The following is a 22,947-nucleotide window of genomic DNA, read 5'->3' as shown; positions in this document are numbered from 1 at the left end:
ACTAAGAACTTGAGGGTCATCTTAGGTTCCTGTCTCACCCTTCACATTTATTCACCAAGTTCAAATGACTATAATACCAAAATATCTCTTGAATCTCTTCCCTGGGTCACGTCACTTCCTAGCTTAATCCCTGCAATAACTTTCCAGTGCCGATAGAGTACATATCCAAAGTGTTATATACAAAGCTCTTCACCCTACCTCATATCCCTGCTTTCTCCCTCTGATCCTGTCATACAGCCAAATCCAACTACTTGCAATTCTAAAAACTACCACAGTCTCTGTATGTGTGCTAGGCTTTCAACCGTGATATTTTCTCTCCCAGGGGATCTTTGCTTAAAAGTCTGGCAGCAGTTTCTTCCTGTTCCTGTTGCTATATCCTACATGTCCTTCACCTCGACCATTGGCAGGTTTGGAAGCTCCTTTCTCTGTGGTCTCTAAGCTTCTTGATACAGTCATATTATAGCATACATTACCTTTTGCTGTTTATGTCTTTACTTGTTGTCTGCACTACAGTATGAGCATCTTTGGATGAGGAACTGATGCTCCACCTTTATAAGTCAGCATCTGTGATGTGCCTTGTGCATAGATAGAAACTGAGTAAATGCCTACTGAATGAATAAAAAGGGTTAGAGATGTTTGTGCCCAGATGGAGAGAGGATGAGAACTGGAAAGAGTGAGCAGATTTTGTAGGAATACTTTGAGGTTTTTGTATTTTCCCCCCTTAATTCCTCAAGGCAGTGGATTTCCATACTAATGATACTTTATGTGGCAGCAAGTACACAGTATTTCCTGAAGAGTTGTTATTTGCCTGGCACAGCACTTTACTCTTTAAGGATTACCAAGACTGGAACATGGTCTCCACCCTCAAAAAATTTATAATGGAGATGGGGATGTAAAACTAGGTCGTGAAACCATCAGATGACAGTGAAATGCAAAATTGATTGAGAAGGGAGAGAAGAGGCAGAAAAGTGCTTTGTGGAGAAAGGCGGGAATCAAGCTGGATATTTTCTGGTGCTAATTCTATTTCTAGTGCATTTTTTATCTTGGATTCTGTTCATAATGAAAGCCCTTTAGTACCATTTTGTTCACTTACTGGAACAACCTTTTTACTGCTAGGCAATTTGTCTGTTTGTAGATGCCTATTATAAGATAGGAGCCCTGGTGACACAGTGGTTAAGAGCTCAGCTGCTAACCAAAAGGTCAGCAGTTCAAATCCACCAGCTGCTCCTTGGAAACCCTATGGGGCAGTTCTACTCTGTCCTGTAGGGTTGTTGTGAGTCAGAATTGACTCAACAGCAATGGGTTTGGTTTTTTGGGTTTTGTTACAATACCTAAAGAAAGAGGTTGTATGACCACTCAAAAGAAATGCAAGATGAAAAACGATGAGAGTATCTGACGTTCATTTTCAATTACAAGTTAGTTTCATAGGATTTAAAATTTTTATTCCAGAAATCACTGAGCATAGAATTTTTAAAAAGTCTTATTATTGTCATATACTTAAAAAGTAGACATTTGATTTTTGATGAACCAAAGTTGCAGAAATGGTTCTAAGTGTCTAATGTTTACATGCCTGCTGGTAGTATTCCTTCGGATTCAGTGATTCTCTCAAGTAGATAAAATCATTCCCAAACACTGAAGGAGAAAGGAGTTGTGTGCACTTGGAAAGTAGGATGAAGTATCTCTTTGTTTGATCATTTTCCCCTCTACCAATATTATTTTCACTTGAGGGTTCTGATTGTGACTGTTTGGCAGGAAGGAAGAGAGAAATTCTCTTAATAGAATGTGATTTAATATGTTGAATGGCAGTTTGTGCTGCGTCAGTCTGCTTGGGAAAAGGATTAGATGAAATGTAGATGAGTTAGTGTATCTGGCAGTAAAAACATTTCAGGCATCTTTTTAAAGTAACATTAGACCTTTGGTCTCCGATTCCCCAAAGTTGCTTCTCATTGACAGGTTTCTCCTCATAGGAATGAGTCAGGGAATCAGCTGGTCCCAGACTGTCATTTGCTGCCTGGGCTATGTCCTGCCCTGCCGCGCAGACAGGGAGACTGAGTGCCAGGATCCAGTTTCCTGAAGCCAGGGAGCTGCTTGAGTCTGGCTCACTTTTGAGGTTATTGTGTTCTGCTTCAGAGCTGGTCATATTTTGCTACTTGTAGCCAAGCCCTGAATTGGAAGCTATAGTGCAGGTAAATGTTCAGGGGTTTACTTTTAGGCTGTATGCTGAGGTTACATTTGAGACCCTTTTGATTTTGAAAGGAGTCGTTGCCCATGATGACTGAGGGCTACAGGGAGGGCCTGGGAAACCTGGAGCTCCTGCCCCTTGTTGTGCTCGGGCTTATTTGCAGAAAAGAACTGGTTGGAGTTGAGGTAACCAGGCGCAGGGAAAGAGGTAGCCTTTGTTCTGAAGTAGACTGTATTCCAAAAAGAAGCTAAATCAAAAGGAAAATCAGCAGTGGTCCCACAATGGGTTTCGGTTCATTTGCCTGAAAATTGGCCCTTCTATTTGGGACTAAATTACTGCAATTAGCTAAACCCTATTGTGGTCAAAGGCTGTGGAAAAAGTGAATTCATTGAAAGTGGAATAATAGTATTCTAGACTGTACATTTGAGCATAGACAGTGCAAAGATTTACAGGGAGACTAAAACCACAGAGAAAGACTTGCCCACAGCTATAGGGTTTATCTCCCGAGCCACCATAACCTCCCCTCTACTCCTCGACACACTTATGAAAGAAAAAGCTCAGAAAACCTTTCTTTACCAGAACCTTCTTCATAGGATCATCCAGATACCTCCCTCTAACTGCCGCCATAAGAAATTCCTTCTTCCAGCCATCACTACCATCTTTAACTCTTACTTCCCTGAATTCAGATTTTATAGATCTCCATTTTTAAGATTATCATATCCTCAGTTGTAAACTGAGTCAAAGTTAAATAAGAATTATTTTGTACAGTTAGTTTTCAAAATTAGCATGTTGGGATCTAGCTTACTAGGAGCCTGAAATAATTTCTTGTACCTCATTACCAGCAGAATCGAAATCCATCTAAGATGATTTTCTGAGAGTAAGTTCCTCGCTGTTCCTGGCGTTCATTCTGTTTCTAGGGCCTGTTGTTAGTTGCATTCAAGTCAGCTCCAACTCATGGTGACCCCACGTGTGCAGATTAGAACTGCACTCCATAGTGTTTTCAAGGCTATGACCTTTTGGAAGTAGATTGCCAATCCTTTCTTCCAAGACACCTCTGGGTGCATTTGAACCACCAACCTTTCAGCTAGTAGTCAAGCACTTAACTATTTACACCACCTAAGGACTCCTTCTAGGGCCTAGGACTGATGAAAAATGAAAGTTCAGTTAGGAGCTTTTGGCATCTGGGGTTATGGACTTCCACTCAGTATTCAATTGCTTCCATGGTATTTTGTTGACAAAATGTTATGATTAATCACCTGTAAAATCAAGGCTAAACCAGTACCATCTGAATAGTATGCTGCTGCCTCTGCCGGGCACCTCAGAGGAGTAATACTTAATGGGAACTGTGGGTTTGGCTGAAAAGCCCAAGCCCTCATGGGTGCTGCTCAGGTGTGTTTTATGGTAGCTGGGTGTACTGTGGAAGCAAGAAGACCATTTGAGGGAAGCAGCTGCTCTTGTGAGCTCTCTTTTCTGCCTTCTGCATTTTCCACCAAAGCCCATAATGTGTATAAATGATGCTCAACATATTTCATAAAACCGTCCTCTGTGAATGAGTAAATCATGCAGCCCATGGAACAAATGCTTTTTAGTTTTGGTTTAAATTCATCCACTGCAGTCACTACAGGGGCCTGATTCTTGTATAACATCCTCCCTAATGTTCACAGGGAAATGGAAGTTTGTCTGTGTCTGGAGATTTTCGTAAGTTGGGCTATTAAATTGCAATCTAACATACCAGCTCAGAAGACAAGCTCCCTTTAGAGTTGTTTAATCTATTAGGCACTAAGTGGGGACTGAGAATGGCTTAAAAAACCATTAGGTGACTGGAAAGTAAGAAGTCAGGCCCTGCAAGGCTAGTGCACAGCTCTTAATTTTGAGGTTTATCATTGTTTATGACTGTGCTCTTTAGAGATTAGGAAGTCACTGTGGTCACCATAATGGCTTTCATCTTCTATTTGATCTGATTTTGATTGTTGTGTTTTCTTGTGGGGAAAACGCTCCGCACTGTATTATCTGTGGTTTATTTTAAGCATCTTTGGTGTCAAAAAAAAAAAAAACTTTAAAGACAGGACACCCAAATACTCTCAGTCTGAATTATAAATGTAATTTTGGATCTAATTTGATTGACTAATCAATTAATGCCATGTAATTACTATTGGAGTTGTTTTTTTTTTTCTTCTCTGAGTATTTCACTGAAACTGGATGCCCTTTTTTTCCTAGGTAACGGTCCTAACCCTCCCAAGGAGGACACCCCTACCAGCAGTCTAGACTCGCTTTCCTCCCCATCTCCCACAACTGCCACTGTCCATGGGCCTCCTGGACCAGACAAAAACCACCTTCTCACAGATCGGGAGAGCTTTGGGGAATGGGCAACCACTGTGTAAGTAACTATGCTTCTGTTTGGTGCTGAGGGGAGGAGGGCCATGACTTTCTTTATTTTGAAGTTCACATGGTGGATGAGTTCTGAAGCTGTTAGATTGGAGCCTTGTTCTCTAGTCAGTGGGCAGTGGGACTGCCAAAGTGAGAAGGATCCACAGGATAAAGCCTTTCTTCAATAACTGCATTCCCAGCAAGGAAGGGCTGGATGGGTACTACTTCAGATCTGATGTAGGTTCAATGCGTGGTTATTTTGGGTTGTGCGAAGGAAATGTCGTTACTATTCTACTCAGGATGCTTTCTCACTAGTTATGCAAACTTTTAGGGATATGAGTGAGAATTCCTACACTGTGATGGGTGGACTCTTGAAACTGTCTATAGAATGATGTTTTAGTTATATGAATGTTTGAGAACTTAATGCTAGCAATCTGCTCTATTTTACTCCATAGCACCATACATAATCAAGAATTGATGGACAAAATATCTGGTTTTATCTTCTCAGTTTGGTTTAGTGCCAGACACGTGCAGACCAGCTCAGGTATATTGGTACAAATGACCCAAACCCACTGCCGTCGAGTCTGTTCCTACTCATAGCAACTCTATAGGACAGAGTAGAACTACCTCATAGGGTTTCCAAGGCTATAAATCTTTACGGAAGCAGACTGCCATATCTTTCTCCCATGAAGCAGCTGGTGGGTTCGAACCGCTGACCTTTCAGTTAGCAGCCAAGCACTGTAACACTGCACCATCAGGTCTCCCTTTGTTAGTACAAATAATACTCATACCAAAAAAAAAAAAAAATACTATGGGCCTGGCTTGACTACTTGAGTGTTTGTTTTAAGGTGTTGATTTTGACTGTGGGGTAAATGCAGATTGGTGGTGGTGTGTGGCATCAAATTTGAAACAAATGCTCAGAGAAGAAATAAAAGGCTTCATTAATAATCACTTGGTGTTACTTGATTAGTCAATCAAATTATATCCAAAATTACATTTATAATTCACCCTGAGAGTATTTTAGTGTCCTGTCTTTAGAGTTTTTTTTTTTTTTTTAAACAAAATTGCTTAAAATAAATTGTGGATAATGATGTTATCTAACCTTAGCTGGGTATTCGTGGGACTTTAAATGGAATTGGAAAGTGTTCCTCACATTACTCAGCTTTTTATAGTTACTTGCTGAATTCACATGAACTCATTATGAACTTATTAAGTATTAAGGGAGGCCAGGGGAAATTTGGTATGCTAAAATTTGGGGGTGGCCCGAAGACTTTGAAAATCTAACTAAAAATCAAAATGAAATTCAAAGTATAGAAACACATTCTCCAGGTGAGATTTTTTTCCCCCCAAGATTGTCAGATAAGTATATTTTATATACTGAAGGTTGTGTGTTGTGGATTTAAATTACATAAAACTCAAATATGCGTGTCATTTTTACCATTCCTTTTCTAGAATAAAAATTCCCTTTCACTTTAGTATTGCAACCAATAGTAACAGTGGTTACGTAGAAACCCAGAATCTGTAATCTTAAGGCACTCCAGGGGTAGAACTTGGCCTTTTCTTTTTAATTATTTTTTTAATTTTGGTGAAAACCAGATCCCTAATTATTTCTTCCAGGAGGCGTATATCACAGGCAGTGAAGAATAGTTTAGTTAGTCATCCTTCTTCCATAGCGGTTCCGCAGGAAAGTGACATTATGAGCCATGATATAGCCAGTGCTCAATTCACAACACGTCCATGTCTGAAACATGAAGAGCTTGATATTTTGGTCATAAATCAAATGAAGAGTGAATCCCCCAGCTTCCTATTCATACAAATTTTAAAATGTCATGGAAAGCACTCCAACCTTGAGAGGCCTAAAAGGGAGGAAAAAATAAATGATTGAATCAAGCCTGGAAAGGAGATTTTTATTATAATGTAGAAATTTTCCTACTTCAAGTACTTGGTTTTTTTCTCTGCCTTGGATAAAAAAATACATCTATATTTCTCTTAAGCATAGAGAATGTTTCTTGTGTGTCTTCTAAAGGATTTATTTGTTAAGCATATTTCAGTCCAGATTTGTCATTAAGTTCGGAAGTGTGCTTTTGTACATAGATGAACCCGTTGCTGTTGAGTAGATTCCGATTCATCGAGACCCTGTAGAACAGAGTAGAACTGCCCAATAGGATTTCCAAGGCTGTAATCTTTTTTTTTTTTTTAATTGTGCTTTAGGTGAAAGTTTACAGCTCAAGTTAATTTCTCATGTAAAAATTTATACGCATATTATTATGTGACATTAGTTGCAGTCCCTACATGTGACAGCACACTCCCCCTTTCCACCATGAGTTTCCCATGTCCATCCAACCAGCTCCTGTCCCTTCCTGCCTTCTCATCTAGCCTTCGGACAGGAGCCACCCCTTTGGTCTCGTTTATCTGCTTGAACTAAGAAGCAGACTCTTCACAAGTATTATTTTATGTTTTATAGTCCAGTCTAATCTTTGTCCGAAGAGGAATGGTTTTCCTCTGAGTTAACAGAGTGTTTGGGGGCCACAGCTTTGGGGGCTTCTCCAATCTCAGTCAGACCATTAAGTCTGATCTTTTTATCTGAATTTGAGTTTTGCTGCACACTTTTCTTCTGCATCATCAGGGACTCTGTTGTATTCCCCGTCAGGGCAGTCATTGGTGGTAGCCGAGCACCATCTAGTTCTTCTGGTCTCAGGCTGCTGGAATCTCTGGTTTATGTGGCCCCTTTTGTCTCTTAGGCTAATATTTTCCTTGTGTTTTTGGTGTTCTTCATTCTCTTTTGCTCCAGGTGGTTGGGACCAATTGATGCATCTTAGATGGCCACTCGCAAGCTTTTAAGACCCCACACATCACTCACCACAGTGGGATGCAGAACATTTTCTTAATAAACTTTGTAATGCCAACTGACCTAGATATTCCCCGAAACCATGATCCCCAAACTTCAGCCCCAGCTACTCTTCCCCTCAAAGTATTAGGTTGTGTTCAGGAAACTTCTTAGCTTTTTGTTTAGTCCAGTTGTGCTGACTTCCCCTGTATTATGTGGTGTTCTTCCCTTCAACTGAGATGATTCTTGTCTACTATCTAGTTAGTGAATTCCCCTCTCCCCACCCCCGCCACCCTCATAACCATCAAAGAATGTTTTCTTCTGTGTTTAAACCTTTCCTTGAGTTCTTATAATAGTGGTCTTATACAATATTTGTCCTTTTGCAACTAACTAATTTCACTCAACATAATGCCCTCAGGTTCATCCATGTTGTGAGATGTTTTGCAAATTCATCATTGTTCTTTATCCCTGTGTAGTATTCCATTGTGTGTACGTACTGTAATTTCTTTATCCATTCATTTGTTGATGGGCACCTAGGTTGTTTCCATCTTTTTGCTATTGTGAACAGTGCTGCAGTGAACATGGGTGTGCATATATCTATTCGTGTGACAGCTCTTATTTCTCTAGGATGTATTCCAAGGAATGAGATCGCTGGATCTTGTGGTACTTCTATTTCTAGCTTTTTATGGAAGTGCCAAATCGATTTCCAAAGTGGTTGTACAATTTTACATTCCCATCAGCATTGCTAAGTGTTCCAGTCTCTCCACAACCTCTCCAACATTTATTATTTTGTGTTTTTTGGATTAGTACCAGCCGTGTTGGGGTGAGATGGTATCTCATTGTAGTTTTGGTTTGCATTTCTCTAATGGCTAATGATCATGAGCATTTCCTCATGTATCCGTTAGCCTCCTGAATGTCTTTCTGGTGAAGTGTCTGTTCATATACTTTGCCCATTTTTAAACTGGGTTATTTGTCTTTTTGTTGTTGCGGTGTTGTAGTATCTTGTAGATTTTAGAGGTTATACCCTTATCAGATATGTCATAGCTAAAATTTTTTTCCCAGTCTGTAGGTTGTCTTTTTACTCTTTTGGTGAAGTCTTTTGATGAGATAAGTGTTTGATTTTTAGGAGCCCCAGTTATCTAGTTTCTCTTCTGGTGTTTGTGCATTGTTACTTATGGTTTGTATTGTGTTTATGCCATGTATTAGGGCTCCTAGCGTTGTCCTTATTTTTTCTTCCATGATCTTTATTGATTTAGATTTTATATTTAGGTCTTTGATCCATTTTGAGTTGGTGTGAGGTATGGGCCTCGTTTCAGTTTTTTGCAGATGGATGTCCAGTTATGCCAGCACCATTTGTTAAAGAGACCGTCTTTCCCCAATTAACGGACTTGGGGCTTTTGTCAAGTATCAGCTGCTCATAGGTGGATGAATTTACGTCTAGATTCTCAATTCTGTTCCATTGGTCTATATATTTGTTGTTGAACCAGTGTCAGACTGTTTTGGCTACTGTGGCAGTATAATAGGTTCTAAAATCAGGTATTATGAGGCTTCCCACTTTGTTCTTCTTCAGTAATGCTTTACTTATCCAGAGCCTCTTCCCTTTCCATATGAAGTTGGTGATTTGTTTCTCCATCTCATTAACAAATGCTGTTGGAATTTGGATTGGGATTTCATTGTATCTGTAGATCACTTTGGGTAGAATAGACATTTTCACAATGTTGAGTCTTCCTATCCATGAGCGTGGTATGTTTTTCCACTTATGTAGGTCTCTTTTGGTTTCTTGCAGTAGTGTCTTATAGTTTTCTTCGTATAGGTCTTTTACATCTCTGGTTAGTTTTATTCCCCAGTATTTTATCTTGTTGGGGGCTGTCGTAAATGGTATTGATTTGGTGATTTCCTTTTCAAAGTTCTCTTTGTTGGTGTAGAGGAATCCAACGGGTTTTTGTATGTTTATCTTGTATCCCGATACTCTGCTGAAATCTTCTATTAGTTCCAGTAGTCTTCTTGTGGATTCTTTGGGGTTTTCTGTGTATAAGATCATATCATCTGCAAATAGGGATACTTTTACTTCTTCCCTATCAATTTGGATGCCCTTTATTTCTTTTTCTTGCTTTACTGCTCTAGCTAAGACCTCCAGAGCAATGTTGAATAAGAGTCGTGATAAATGGCATCCTTGTCTGGTTCCCGTTCTCAAGGTGAATGCTTTCAGACTCTGTCCATTTAGGAGAATGTTAGTTGTTGGCTTTGTATAAATGACTTTTATTATATTGAGGAATTTCCCTTCTAGTCTTATTTTGCTGAGAGTTTTTAATCATGAATGGGTGTTGAACTTTGTCAAATGCCTTTTCTGCATCAATTGATAAGATAATGTGATTGTTGTCTATTGTTTTATTTTTGTGATGGATTACACTGATTGTTTTCCTAATGTGAACCATCCCTGTATACCTGGTATGAACCCCACTTGGTCATGATGAATTATTTTTTTTGCTATGTTGTTGAATTCTGTTGGCTAGAATTTTGTTGAGGATTTTTGCGTTAAATGTTCCTAAGGGATATTGGTCTGTAATTTTCTTTTTTTTTGTGGTGTCTTTACCTGGTTTTGGTATCAGGGTTATGCTGGCTTCATAGAATGAGTTTGGGAGTATTCCGTCCTTTTCTATGCTCTGAAATACCTTTAGTAGTACTGGTGTTAACTCTTCTCCGAAAGTTTAGTTGAATTCTCCAGTGAAGCTGTCAGGGCCAGGGCTTTTTTTTGTTGCAAGTTTTTAAATTACCTGTTCAATCGCTTCTTTTGTTATAGGTTTATTTAGTTGTTCTACCTCTGTTTGTGTTAGTTTAGGTAGGCAGTGAGTTTCTGGAAATTTGTCCATTTCCTGTAGGTTTTCAAATTTGTTAGAATACAGTTTTTCATAGTATTCTGTTATGATTCTTTTAATTTCAGTTGGGTATGTTGTGATATCGCCCATCTTATTTCTTATTCAGGTTATTTGCTTCCTCTCCTGTTTTTCTTTTGGCAGTTTGGCCAGTGGTTTATCAATTTTGGTGATCTTTTCAAAGAACCAGCTTTTGGTCTTGTTGACTCTTTTGATTGTTTTTCTGTTCTCTATTTCATTTATTTCAGCTCTAATTTTTATTATTTGCTTTCTTCTGTGCCTGAGGGCTTCTTTTGCTGCTCTCTTACTATTTGTTTGAATTGTAGGGTTAATGTTTTGATTTTGGCCCTTTCTTCTTTTGGGATGTGTGCATTTATTGCTATAAATTGACCTCTGAGCACTGCTTTTGCTGTGTCCCAAAGGTTCTGGTAGGATGTGTTTTCATTCTTATTTGATTCTGTGAATTTCTTGTTCTGTCCTTAGTTTCTTCTATAACCAAATAGTTTCTGAGAAAGGTGTTGTTCAGTTTCCATGTATTTGATTCTTTTCCCCCTGCTTTTTCTGTTGTTGATTTCTACTTTTATGGTTTTATGGTGAGAAAAGATGCTTTGTAATAGTTTGATGTTTTGGATTCTGTTAAGGCTTGCTTTGTGGCCTAATATGTTGCCTGTTCTGGAGAATATTCCATGTACGTTGGAATAAAAAGTATACTTGGTTGCTGTTGTGTGGAGTATTCTGTATATGTCTGTGAGATCAAGTTGGTTGATTTTGGCATTTGGTTCTTACATGTCTTTATTGAGCTTCTTTCTAGATGTTCTGTCCTTCACCAAAAGTGATGTGTTGAAGTCTGCTCCTACCAAGGCTGTAATCTTTATGGAAGCAGACTTCCACATCTTTCTCCCATCGAGTGGCTGTTGAGTTTGAACTGCAGCCCTTTCAGTTAGCAACCAAGTGCTTAACCACTGCACCACCAGTGGTCCTCTGTATCGATGAGCTCTCTACAAAATAGGAGTCCCTGGGTGGCACAAATGGTTAAGAGCTCGACTACTAACCGAAAGATTGGTGGCTAGAACCCACCCAGATGCACCTCTGAAGAAAGGCCTGGGAATCTGCTCTTGAGAAGTTATAGCCTTGAAAATCCTATGGAGCACAGCTCTACTCCAACACACATAGGGTCACCATGAGTCTGAATCTGCTTGACTGGTTTGAAGTTTTGGTTTTTAAGCAAGCACGCATCTAATCTTTCTCCTACCCCAAGCTACATCATAAAATTCTTAATGATAAGAATTGGTCTTACATGCTTTGAAAATTTCTGTGATATTGACATAGTTACTAGTAAATATTTTTATTTCCCTTTTTAATTATTATGTATTTATAAGAATACTTTCCTTTTGGAAATCCTCTTTCTCTATATCATTGAATATCTTTTAGACTACTATGCTTGGTTTCTGATCCATCTTCCTTCTTTAAAGATTAAAAACTCTTCCTCCAGGAATTTTACAGAATTAATCTCACCATTTTCTGTTTGCACCATGTTTGTTTCCTTCGCATTTAAAAAGTGTATTTTTCATCGTGCGTGCATGTGGTTTTTTCCTTTTCTTTCCTTTTGTCTTTTAACCCATCATCTCTGTATGCCAGCAGTGCAGTGAAAATAGTGGGTCTTGAGTAAATGCTGATTAAGATCCCTTTTAACCCAAGCTTCTGTGGGGTCATTAAAATGCTACCCAGGGCTTTATAAAGGAGGCACTGCTTGGCCCACCTTGTTATAATCCAGGAGATCTGACTCACACTTGCCTTATCTCAGGTCCTGAGGAATGGAGTCCAAGTGTATGTGGATCACATAGGACCCACGTAGCTCTCTTGTTCAGAAATGCCATGACTTCAGCCACTGGATAGCAAATGTACAGAGGAGAACCTACAGCAGCTGAGATTCTGATGTAGCAAGCGTGTAGATAGAGCTGTGGCCTCTGGTATAAGAAAACAAGACAGCAGAATTGGATTTCTTGGGTTTGTGCTGATGTTTATGACTTGTGGGTATTATTCATTGCAGTCAATCAGTCTGGAGCTATTATTTACCTTACACTCAATAAGATGATGGGTGACTTCATTGCCAGTGAAGAATTGCTAGCTTAGTCTCCTTGGGGGATATTACATCATAGGTCAAGGTATTTCAAATGTACCAAAGTCTTTTTTCTTTTTATTCAATAAAGTAGTTTTCTTTAAACAGGGTTTCTTGAATTGTAATTGATGGAGCCAAGTCCTTGACAACTACAGGCAGTCCCCAGATTATGAACAAGATCAGTGCCTAAGTTTGTCTTTAAGTCGAATTTGTAGGTAAGTCAGAACAGGTATATATGGTTCTTACTTAGTGTTAGTTAGTCAAGTGTCTGTCTTAGTATATAGTATACATTTTACCTTTCTTTGCATGTAAAACACTGAAGAAACACTTTCAAACCACGAATCCTTTCATGAGTGTCACAAAGTAGTGTATGTGTTCGTTATTATGAACTATTGTATGTGTTTAACTCAAATATTTAATATAATAGGCTTTATGGCAGTCCATTCTTATGTATGAATTGTTTGTAAGTCGGACGTTCATAACCCAGGGACTGCCTATAATCCTTTTAGGTTCCCTACTGCAAAAGAAAATCTCTTTTAAGAAATATCAGGCATTTTTATATGCTTCTACAGATTTGAAATGAAAAGGAACACTGCCTTTTCTGCAACCACATTCCCACATTCAAAATGGTTACCCATTACCTGTTGCCATCTAGTCAGTTCCAACTCATAGCGACCTTATAGGACAGAGTAGAATTGCCCCATAGGTTTTCCAAGGAGCGGCTGGTGGATTCGAACTGTCGACCTTTTTATTTAGCAGCTGGGCTCTTAACCACTGTGCCACCAGAGCTCCTTCAAAATGGTACCAGCCTAGAATAGCACTTTCAAGCAGGGGATGGTAGTACCCTGAGATGCCCCTTGCTCTCTGTGCTCTGGCAGGCTAGGAAGGCGGGAGATCCCTCTCTCCTAACCTCTGAGAGGCTTGGTTTGTTCATCCTGAATGCTAACATATTCCTAAATCATGTATCCTCTCTGTTGCCCCCAAACGGTGTTGTATGGCAGAGATCTTGCCTATCCAGACTTAATGTTAGTTATTTAAAATCACTAGATAGAGACTCCCATTCCCACATTCAACTTTGTACGTGTCAGCTGTATACTTTGTGTGCACTCACTGGTAACCATTTTTATTCTTGTCCGTGGAATAACTTACTTCCTTTTAAATCGGACAAACACGTAGAGGTTTTTCAGAGACAACTACTTGACATTTCAAATTCCTTGACTGTTGATTCCATGATTGCTTTTCAGGAAGTCAGTGAATTTTTCTGGGACATATCAAACTACTCTTTAAATATGATTCATGGTGTACTGTATCACAGTGTACTATGCGTAATTTGGCACACACTTAGAAATTATAGGGTGGCACTTGGCTACTAACTGAAAGGTTAGTGGTTTGAACCCACCCAAAGGCTCCTTGGAAAAAAGGCCTAGTGATCTGCTTCTGACAGGTCACAAACATGAAAACTCAATGGAGCGTAGTTCTACTCTGCAACACATGGGGCCATTGTGAGTCAGGATCAATTTGATGGCAACTTTTTTTCCTTTTTTTAAAATTATTTAGTCATAGGCAAGGAGTCTCTGGATGGTGCGAACAGTTAAATCACTTAGCTGCTAACTGAAAAGTTAGAGGTTCGAGTCCTCCCTGAGGTGCCTCAGAAGAAAGGCCCTGCAGTCAGCTTCTGAAAAATCAGCCATTGAAAACCCTATGCAGCAAGTTCTGTTCAAACACATATGGGGTCATCATGAGTTGGAATTGACTCCCTGGCAACTGGTAGTCATAGGCATACTTCATTGTTCACCTTTTCCCATCCTCTCTTTTCTTTCCCCTTTCCACCTTTCCCCCACCCTTTTAGAGAGGGCCTCCTCGGCTTCAGCACTCCTTGGTCTCCCTAAGGCCACGGTGGTCAGTTCCCCCAAAGAAGCTGGGGTCTTAATATTTTAACCTCTCTTATCTTTTAGAAGTTCTTTCTTTTTTCCCCCACAGCTATTCTTTTTGTTAAAAAATGAACATGGTTTGGCACTACGTGGACAAAAGTAATTATAAATTTAAAAAGAAATCAGGAGTGGATGATACTTAACCCAAGGGGATGAATTGTCTATATAAGAATTTCTGGCACCTTTGCTGGCTAGTAGGGAGATCATATTCTAATCAGATTGGCAATTTTTCTCTGCTTCCTGTGAGATACAGGTAAATTACACCGAGAGATCTAGCAGAGCTGGTGCCTTCATATGAAAGGTTGTGCTCTCTGGTGCTATGTACTGTGAAAAAAGAAATATGAGCCAATACTGTCTCCCATACCTATGAGTCCTGAATTAGAGAAATTATCCCACCTGAATTTAGAGACCATCTCAAGAACAGATTTGATGCATTAAACTCTAATGACCAAAGACCAGACAAGTTGTGGGGTGACATGGAGGACATCGTACATGAAGAAAGCAAAAGGTCATTAAAAAGATAAGAAAGAAAGAAAAGACCAAAATGAATGTCAGAGGAGACTCTGAAACTTGCTCTTGAATGTCGAGTAGCTAAAGCAAATGAAAGAAATGATGAAATAAAAGAGCTGAACAGAAGATTTCAAAGGGCAGCTCGAAAGTAAAGTATTATAATGAAATGTGCAAAGACCTGGAGATAGAAAACCAAAACGGAAGAACATTCTCAGCATTTCTCAAGCTGAAGAACTGAAGAAAAAATTCAAGCCTCGAGTTGCAGTATTGGAGGATTCTGTGGATAAAATATTCCATGATGCAGGAAGCATCAAAGGAAGATGGAGGGAATACACAGTCACTGTACCAGAAAGATTTGGTCATTGTTCACCTGTTTCAGGATGTAGCATATGATCAAGAACTGATGGTATTGAAGGAAGAAATCCAAGCCACACTGAGGCATTGATGAAAAACAAGGCTCCAGGAATTGACGGAATACCAGTTGAGATGTTTCAACAAATGGATGCAGTGCTGGAAACACTAACTCATCTATGCCAATCAATTTGGAAGATAGCCACCTGGCCAGCTGACTGGAAGAGATCCATATTTGTGCTCATTCTAAATAAAGGTGATCCAACAGAATGCAGAAGTTGTTGAACAATATCATTAATATCACACTCGAGCAAAATTGTGCTGAAGATAATTAAAAAACGATTATAGCAGTACATCGACAGAGAACTGCCAGAAATTTAAGCTGGGTTCAGAAGAGGATGTGGAATGAGGGATATCATTGCTGATGTCAGATGAATCTTGGCTGAAAGCATAGAATGCCAGAAAAATGTTTACCTGTGTTTTATTGACAATGAAAAGGTATTTGACTGTGTGGATCATAACAAATTATGGATAACATTGCAAAGAATGAGAATTCCAGAACACTTAATTGCTCATGCAGAACGTGTACATAGACCAAGCGGCAGTCGTTTGAACAGAACAAGGGGATATTCCATGGTTTAAAATCAGGAAAGGTGTGTGTCTGAGTTGTATCCTTTCACTGTACGTATTCAGTCTTTATGTTGAGCAAATAATCCAAGAAGCTGGACTATATGAAGGAGAACGGGACATCAGGATGGGAGGAAGCCTCCTTAACAACCTGTGATATGCAGATGACACAACCTTGCTTGCTGAAAATAAAGAGGACTTGAAGCACCTGCTGATGGTCAAAAAGTACAGCCTTCAGGATGGATTACACCTCAACAGAAAGAAAACAAAAATCCTCACAACCGGACCAATAAACAACATCATGATAAATGGAGAAAATATTAAAGTTGTCAAGGATTTCATTCTAATTGGATCCACAATCAACACCCATGGAAGCAGTAGTCAAGAAATCAAACATCGTATTGCACTGGGCAAACCTGCTGCAAAAGACCTCTTTAAAGTGTTAAAAAGAAAAGATGTCACCTTGAGGACTAAGGTGCACCTGACCCAAGCCATGGTATTTTCAGTTGCCGCATATGCATGAGAAAGCTGGACGATCAATAAGGAAGGCTGAAGAAGAATTGATGCCCTTGAATTAATTGTGTTGGTGGAGAATATAGAATGTACCATGGACTGCTGGAAGAAAGAACAAATCTGTCTTGGAGGAAGTACAGCCAAAATGCTCCTTGGAAGAGAGGATGGTGAGATTTCGTCTCACGTGCTTTGGGCACGTTATTAGAACCAGTTCTTGGAAGACATCATAATTAGTAAAGTAGAGGGCCAGCGAAAAAGAGGAAGAACTTCAGTGTGATAGATTGACACAGGGGCTACAACAATGGGCTCAAATATAGCAATGATTGTGAGATGGCGCAGGTTGTACAGTGTTTTGTTCTGTTGTACATAGGGTTGCTATCTGTAGGAACCAACTCCACAGCACCTAACAACAACAACAACAATATACCTATGAGTGGCAAAGTCACCAGGTGAGTTCAGAAAGATGATTGAGGGCTAATATAGCTCAAGTCTAAGGAAGAACAGGGGCCAAATGAGTAGGAGGAGCTTGGTACCTTGCTGCAAGCCCACAATAGCCTTTTTAATTCTGCTTAGAAGTTAGTTCCTTTCTGGACTATTCGGGAACTGGCGATAATGGGTAGAACCTTTTGCTTTTGCAGAAGCTGGTGGCTTGAGGGTGCACAGAAGGCTTGATTAGATGATGCCCTCTTGCATTCTCAGGATCAAAGACCATGGAGGATTAATTATTAGGGACCACCAGGCATTTTTTAACCTACTTTATATATGATATTTCATCTTCATTTTTACATCTACCCGCTTTGAAATATATATCTTTATTTATTCTTTTGAACATTTTATTGTGGTTTAGTGAAAGTTTACAAAGCAAATTATTTTTCCAGTCAACAGTTTATATACAGCTTGTTTTATGACATTAGCTGCTATCCCCTCAATGTGTCAAGCGCCCTCCCCACTTCTTCCCTGGTGTCCCCATTTCCATTTGCCCAGCTTTCCTGCCCCTTCCTGCCTTTTGAACTTTTTTATTGAGCATATACTGCCCTTTTGGCCTCATACGGTTGATTGTTCTGAGGAGCATATTCCTCACGGGTGTTATTGTTCACTTTATAAGCCTGTCTGTTATTTGGCTGAAAGGTGATCTCCAGGCATGGGTTCAGTTCCAAGTTTGAAGAGTGTCTAAAGGCTATAGTCTCAGGGATTCTACTAGTCTCTATCAGACAAGTAAGTCTGGTCTTTTTTATGAATTTGAATTTTGTTTTACAATTTTCTCCTACTCTGTCCAGAACCTTCTATTGTGATCCCAGTCAGAGCAGTCAGTAGTGGTAGCTGGGCTCCATCTAGTTCTTCTGGTCTCAGGCTAGTGGAGGCTGTGGTTCATGTGATTCATTAGTCCTTTGGACTAATTGTTTCCTTGGGTCTTTGTTTTTCTTTACTCTTTTTTGCTCTGAACGGGAAGAGACCAATAGTTGTGTCTTAGATGGCCGCTTGTAAGCTTTTAAGACCCCAGATGATACTCAACAAGTAGGATGTAGAGCATTGTTATGCCAGTTGACCTAGATGTCCCTGAGACTATGGTCCTAAGCCCTCAAGCCTAGTGGCTCGGTCCCTCGAGGTGTTTAGTTTTGGCTAAGAAGTTTTCATAACTGTGTATCCTGTGTGCTGTTATGGATATATTTGCAGCACATACAAATATGTATCTAGCAGTATCCACTGTCACACTTATATATGCTCATTGGTGTACTCCCATATGCCATCTCACACTTGTTTGACTTACATATTAACCTATGTAACCGCTTGTAATTTATTGTTATTACTGTTTTTCAAGGATTGTATGTGCAATACTATTTACATGTGTCACCTTTTACTCTTGCGTAATTCTCAGTGTCTTCCTTTGCCTTGGTCACGTTGTACTGACTTCCCCAATACTGTATAGTGTCTTTCGCTACACCACAAGTTAATATGTATCTACTATCTAGTTAGTGAAGGAGCCCTGGTGGTGCAGTGTTAAAAAGTGATTGTCTGCTAACTGAAAGGTCGGTGGTTTGAAACCACTAGCAGCTCAGTGGAAGATGTGGCAGTCTCCTTCTATAGAGATTTATAGGCTTGGAAACCCTATGCGGTTGCTATGAGTCGTAATCAACTTGATGGCAGTGGGTTTGGTTTGAATCTAGTTAGTGATATTCTCTTCCTCTTCCTCCCATCCCTGATAACTATAAAAGAATGAATGTTTTTTTCAGTGTGTAAACCTTTTCTTGAATTTTTATAATAGTGGTCTCACACAGTATTTGTCCTTTTGTGATTGACTTATTTCACTCAGCATAATGCCCTCAAGATTCATCCATGTTGTGAGATGCTTCACGGATTCATCATTGTTCTTTAATGTTGAGTAATATTCCATTGTGTGTATGTACCACAGTTTATCCATTCATCTGTTGATGGGCACTTGGGTTGTTTCCATTTTTTTTGCCTTTGTGAAAAATGCTGCAGGAAACATGGGTGTGCATATGCCTAGTCATGTCATGGATATTATTTCTCTAGGATATATATCTAGGAGTGAGACTGCTGGATCATATAGTATTTCTATTTCTAGCTTTTTAAGGACGTGCCATATAGTTTTCTGCAGTGGTTGTACCATTTTACATTCCTTCTAGCAGTGTGTAAGAGTCCAGTCTTCCCACAACATTGCCAGCATTTGTTCTTTTCTGTTTTTTTGATGTGTGCCATTATTGTTGGGATGATATGGTATCTCATTGTAGCTTTGATTAGCATCTCTCTAATGGCTGACGATTGCAAGCATCTCCAGGTATTTGTTGGCCACCTGAATGTCTTCTTTGGTGAAGTATCTGTTCATGTCCTTTGCCTGTTTTTTAATTGGATTGTTTGTCTTTTTGTTATTGAGTTGCTGAAGTTTTCTATAAATTTTTGAGATTAGTCCCTTGTCAGATGTCATTGCCAAAATTTTTTTTCCCAGTCTGTATATTCTCTTTTTACTCTTTTGGAGAAGTGTTTTGATATACTTAGGTATTTGGTTTATAGAAGGTCCCAGTCATGTAGTTCATCTGCTGTTTGTGCATTTTGAGTTATGTTTGATAGTCTATGTCATAGATTAGGGCCCCTAGATTTGCCCCTATTTTTTCTTCCATGATCTTTATAGTTTTAGGTTTTACATTTAGGTCTTTGATCCATCTTGACTTAGTTTTTGTGTATGATGTGCAGTATGGATTCTGTTTCATTTTTCTGCAAATGGATATCCAGTTTTGCCAGCACGATTTGTTAAAGAGACTCTCTTCCTCATTTTATGGATTTTGACCCTTTGTTGAAGATCAACTGTATAGATTTACTTGTGACTTCTCAATTCTGTTCCATTGGACTATGTGTCTGTTGTTGTACCTGTACCAGCCTGTTTTTACTACTGTTTCTGTATAGTAGGTTCTGAGGTCGAAGAATTTGAGGCCACTTACTTTGTTCTTCTTCTTCAGTAATGCTTTGCTTATCCAGGGTCTCTTTCCTTTCCATACAAAGTTGGTGATTAGTTTTTCTATCTTGTTAAAGAAAGTTGTTGGGATTTGGATCGGGATTGCATTATATCTATAGATTGTTTTGGGTAGTATTGATATTTTCACAATGTTGTCTTCCTATTCATGAGTGTGCTGTTTTGCCCTTTACGTAGGTTTTTGGTTCTTTTGGGTTTTTGCAGTAGTGTTTTGTAGTTTTCTTTGTATAAGTCTTTTATGTCTCTGATTAGATTTATTCCTAAGTATTTTCTCTTTTAGGGGGCATTGTAAATGGTCTTGTTTTCCTGATTTCCTTTATGGAGTTCTCTTTGTTAGGGTAAAGGAATCCAACTGATTTTTTACAATTGATCTTGTACCCTGCCACTTTGCTGAATTCTTACATCTTTATTTTTTGAGATAGGAAAGCTGGGGCACAAAGAGAGTAAGAAAATTGCCCTAAATTACATGACTAGCAAGGGACAGGGACAGAGCTTGACCCCGATCTGTCTGCTCCAGTGACCTATGGTTTCCTTAGATTGTTTTAACGTAGAGATTGAAATCGTCTGGTTGCATCTGGGAACATCGTTTGAAATGCAGGTCCCCCCGACCCCCACCCCCCACTCCCCACACCGGTTCTGAGACCCAGTGAAATCAGTGCATCTGGCAACTGGTCATCGCCCTTGTTTTGAAGAAAAAGCACTGACCACACGTTAAGTCATGTATCTGTGGTTTATAGTTATCTGTGGGGAAGAGACACTTGAATCTGGTTGCTGCACATTCATCATCTTAACACCTTTGGCTGAGATTTGGGGAGGAGGGCATCCTCCCCCACGACAGAGCTGAGAGACTGGGAAATTTGATATTTGCAACAGAACACCCTCCATAATATTTTTATAAGTCACACGATGCTCAGTAGTCTCCTTTTAGCTTCAGTATTACCTTCGAAGCTAATCACAGGGCCCACATACTTGGCCATCAATTGTAAATGTCTATTTACATCCGTTTTTTGGGGTATAAATTTTGTCCTGTGTATTTCCTTGAATTATTCTCTCCAACTCTGGATAGAAATTATGCCGCACTGGCTGCGTGGCATCATCACATCCCCAGATACATGTCTCTGTGGCTTGCTAGGGTATTTTGGGTATTTGCATTGTATGCTTTGCGTTTGCATTGGGCCTAATTCGTATCTTCCTTTGCTGTGCTGTAACTACAACCTCAGAAATTCGGGGGTTTTATTTTTTTGCCAGAATGCTGATTGTCCATATAACTTTAAAGCCCCATAATGAAAAGTCGACTTTCCAAAATAAAGACATGTCGGAATTTTGTACCAGCTTTTCTACTACCTAAGACTTAAAAAGTTGTTTTAAGTTTTTCATTAGTGGTTTTGATTTTTGTTTTTAGCTTCATTGATTTTTTTTGTTTGTTTTTGTTGTAAACATTTTCTTACTTGATGCCATAATTGTAGTTTATTATTTGGAGTCCCTGGGTGGTGCAAATGGTTAATGTACTCAGCTGCTAACCAAAAGGTTGGTGATTCGAGTCCACCCAGAAGCACCATGGAAGAAAGCCCTGGTGATCAACTTCCAAAAAATATTAGCCACTGAAAACCCTACATAGCACAGTTCTACTCTGATACAGTGGGGTCACCTTGAGTCAGAGTCTACTCCATGGCTTGGTTGATTCATCAGTTGATTGGCTATGTCTCAGTATCTCAGTTCAGGCAGGGGCCTTGTGAGTTCTCTGGAAATGGGAATAGTATAGGCTAGTAAAGCTCTGACTTTAGAGTCACACAGGCCTGGCTTTGCATCTGATTCTGCTTCTTAAAGGCTTGGAGACCTTATGTAAGTTATTTATTAAGCAAACCAAGGCTTAGCAAGATTATCTGTAAAAAGTGAATAATATCATCTGCCCCTCTGGATTGTGTCTCAAGGTACCACATGTAATAAAACCCAATCACTGCTCCCCTGAGAGCTCTGGGCAGCCACCTGCTTGGAGTTTCTTTCCCTGAGAACCTAATTTGATATTCTTAGCTTGACTTGACACTAACTTCCTGGTTCAACAGTTACATGATCTCCTCACTGCATAGCTGAGGGACAGAACCTTTACAGTCTTGGAGAAGCCCTAGATGCTGACCTGAAGTTGTATGTTTTTAGAAGTTGTTGTAGTTATTCTGGCAAGACTCGGCTTGGGGTTCCTCTTCTGGCCTCTTGTTTGGGAATCCCTTTTTTTAGGAGCCTTGGAATAGATCCCTGATCAAGGTATGGGGTGCTTACCGAGAGCCAGCCAAATCTGTAAATTGTTCAGAGCAGTTGTGTAACTCACCTGTCATAACAGGCAATAATAAACCAGCTTGGCAAGGAACTTGAGGATTTTTCTTAGCAGAGTAATTTAGCTACCTCTTTCAAGCTGTTTGGCAGCCCCATTGTATATGTTCAGCCCTCAAGTTAGATGGCCAGTATTTTCCACACAAGAATTGAGCTAATAGAAACATTCCTGTCAGTGATCCTGCGGGATTACAACCTCCAGACCTCTAAAGCGCCATCATTTTCTAAAATGAAGCTACAGTTCCTTTTCTGTTCAGCTAGCAAGCTAAAGTTCAGCCCTCTTATCCACAGTGGTTATCTGGAAGGAAGAAAAATGAGATTCAAGGAACACTCTCTGAGTGAAAGATTGGTCAGAGATGTAATTCTAATACAATTCTTTTATAGCAAAACCCAAGAAAATGATTGCCCTAGGAGTGAACTTTGGAAGATGGAAGATGATTAGATGGTGGTGCCCTTTCTAGTGAAAGGAGGAAACCTGTCTAGGAAGCTCCACTCTTTTTTATTGTACTTTAGGTGAAGGATTACAAGACAAATAGTTTCTCATTAAACAGTCAGTACACATATCGTTTTATGACATTAGTTAACAACCCCATGACATGTCAACACTCTCCCTTCTTGACCTTTTTTTTTTTTTGGTGAAAGTGTACATAGCCAGAGATACACCATTTCCAAAATTTCTACATGCACAATTCAGTGACATCGATTACATCCTTCCAGTTGTGCTGCTATTCTCACTTTAAATGAAGGTTTACAGAACAAAATAGTTTCTCATTAAACAGTTAGTACACATGTTGCCCTATGACAATGGTTAACAACCCTACTACATGTCAACACT

At 39.5% G+C, this 22,947-nt stretch overlaps 1 protein-coding gene across 1 annotated transcript in view; it reads left to right on the top strand.

Moving 5' to 3' along the window:
* The window catches only part of ARHGAP10 (Rho GTPase activating protein 10), a 389,415-nt gene that overhangs the window by 339,068 nt on the left and 27,400 nt on the right, over positions 1–22,947 (top strand). The window contains exon 20 of the mRNA XM_004378836.2: positions 4,400–4,559. Within this exon, the coding sequence (XP_004378893.1) occupies positions 4,400–4,559 (160 nt within the window). The remainder of the gene's footprint in view (positions 1–4,399; positions 4,560–22,947) is intronic.

The sequence above is a fragment of the Trichechus manatus genome, unplaced genomic scaffold (assembly GCF_000243295.1).
Source record: "Trichechus manatus latirostris isolate Lorelei unplaced genomic scaffold, TriManLat1.0 scaffold00059, whole genome shotgun sequence".
Classification (NCBI taxonomy): Eukaryota; Metazoa; Chordata; class Mammalia; order Sirenia; family Trichechidae; genus Trichechus; species Trichechus manatus.
Note: the sequence above shows the minus strand (reverse complement) of the source record. Positions and strands in the feature narration are given on the sequence as shown.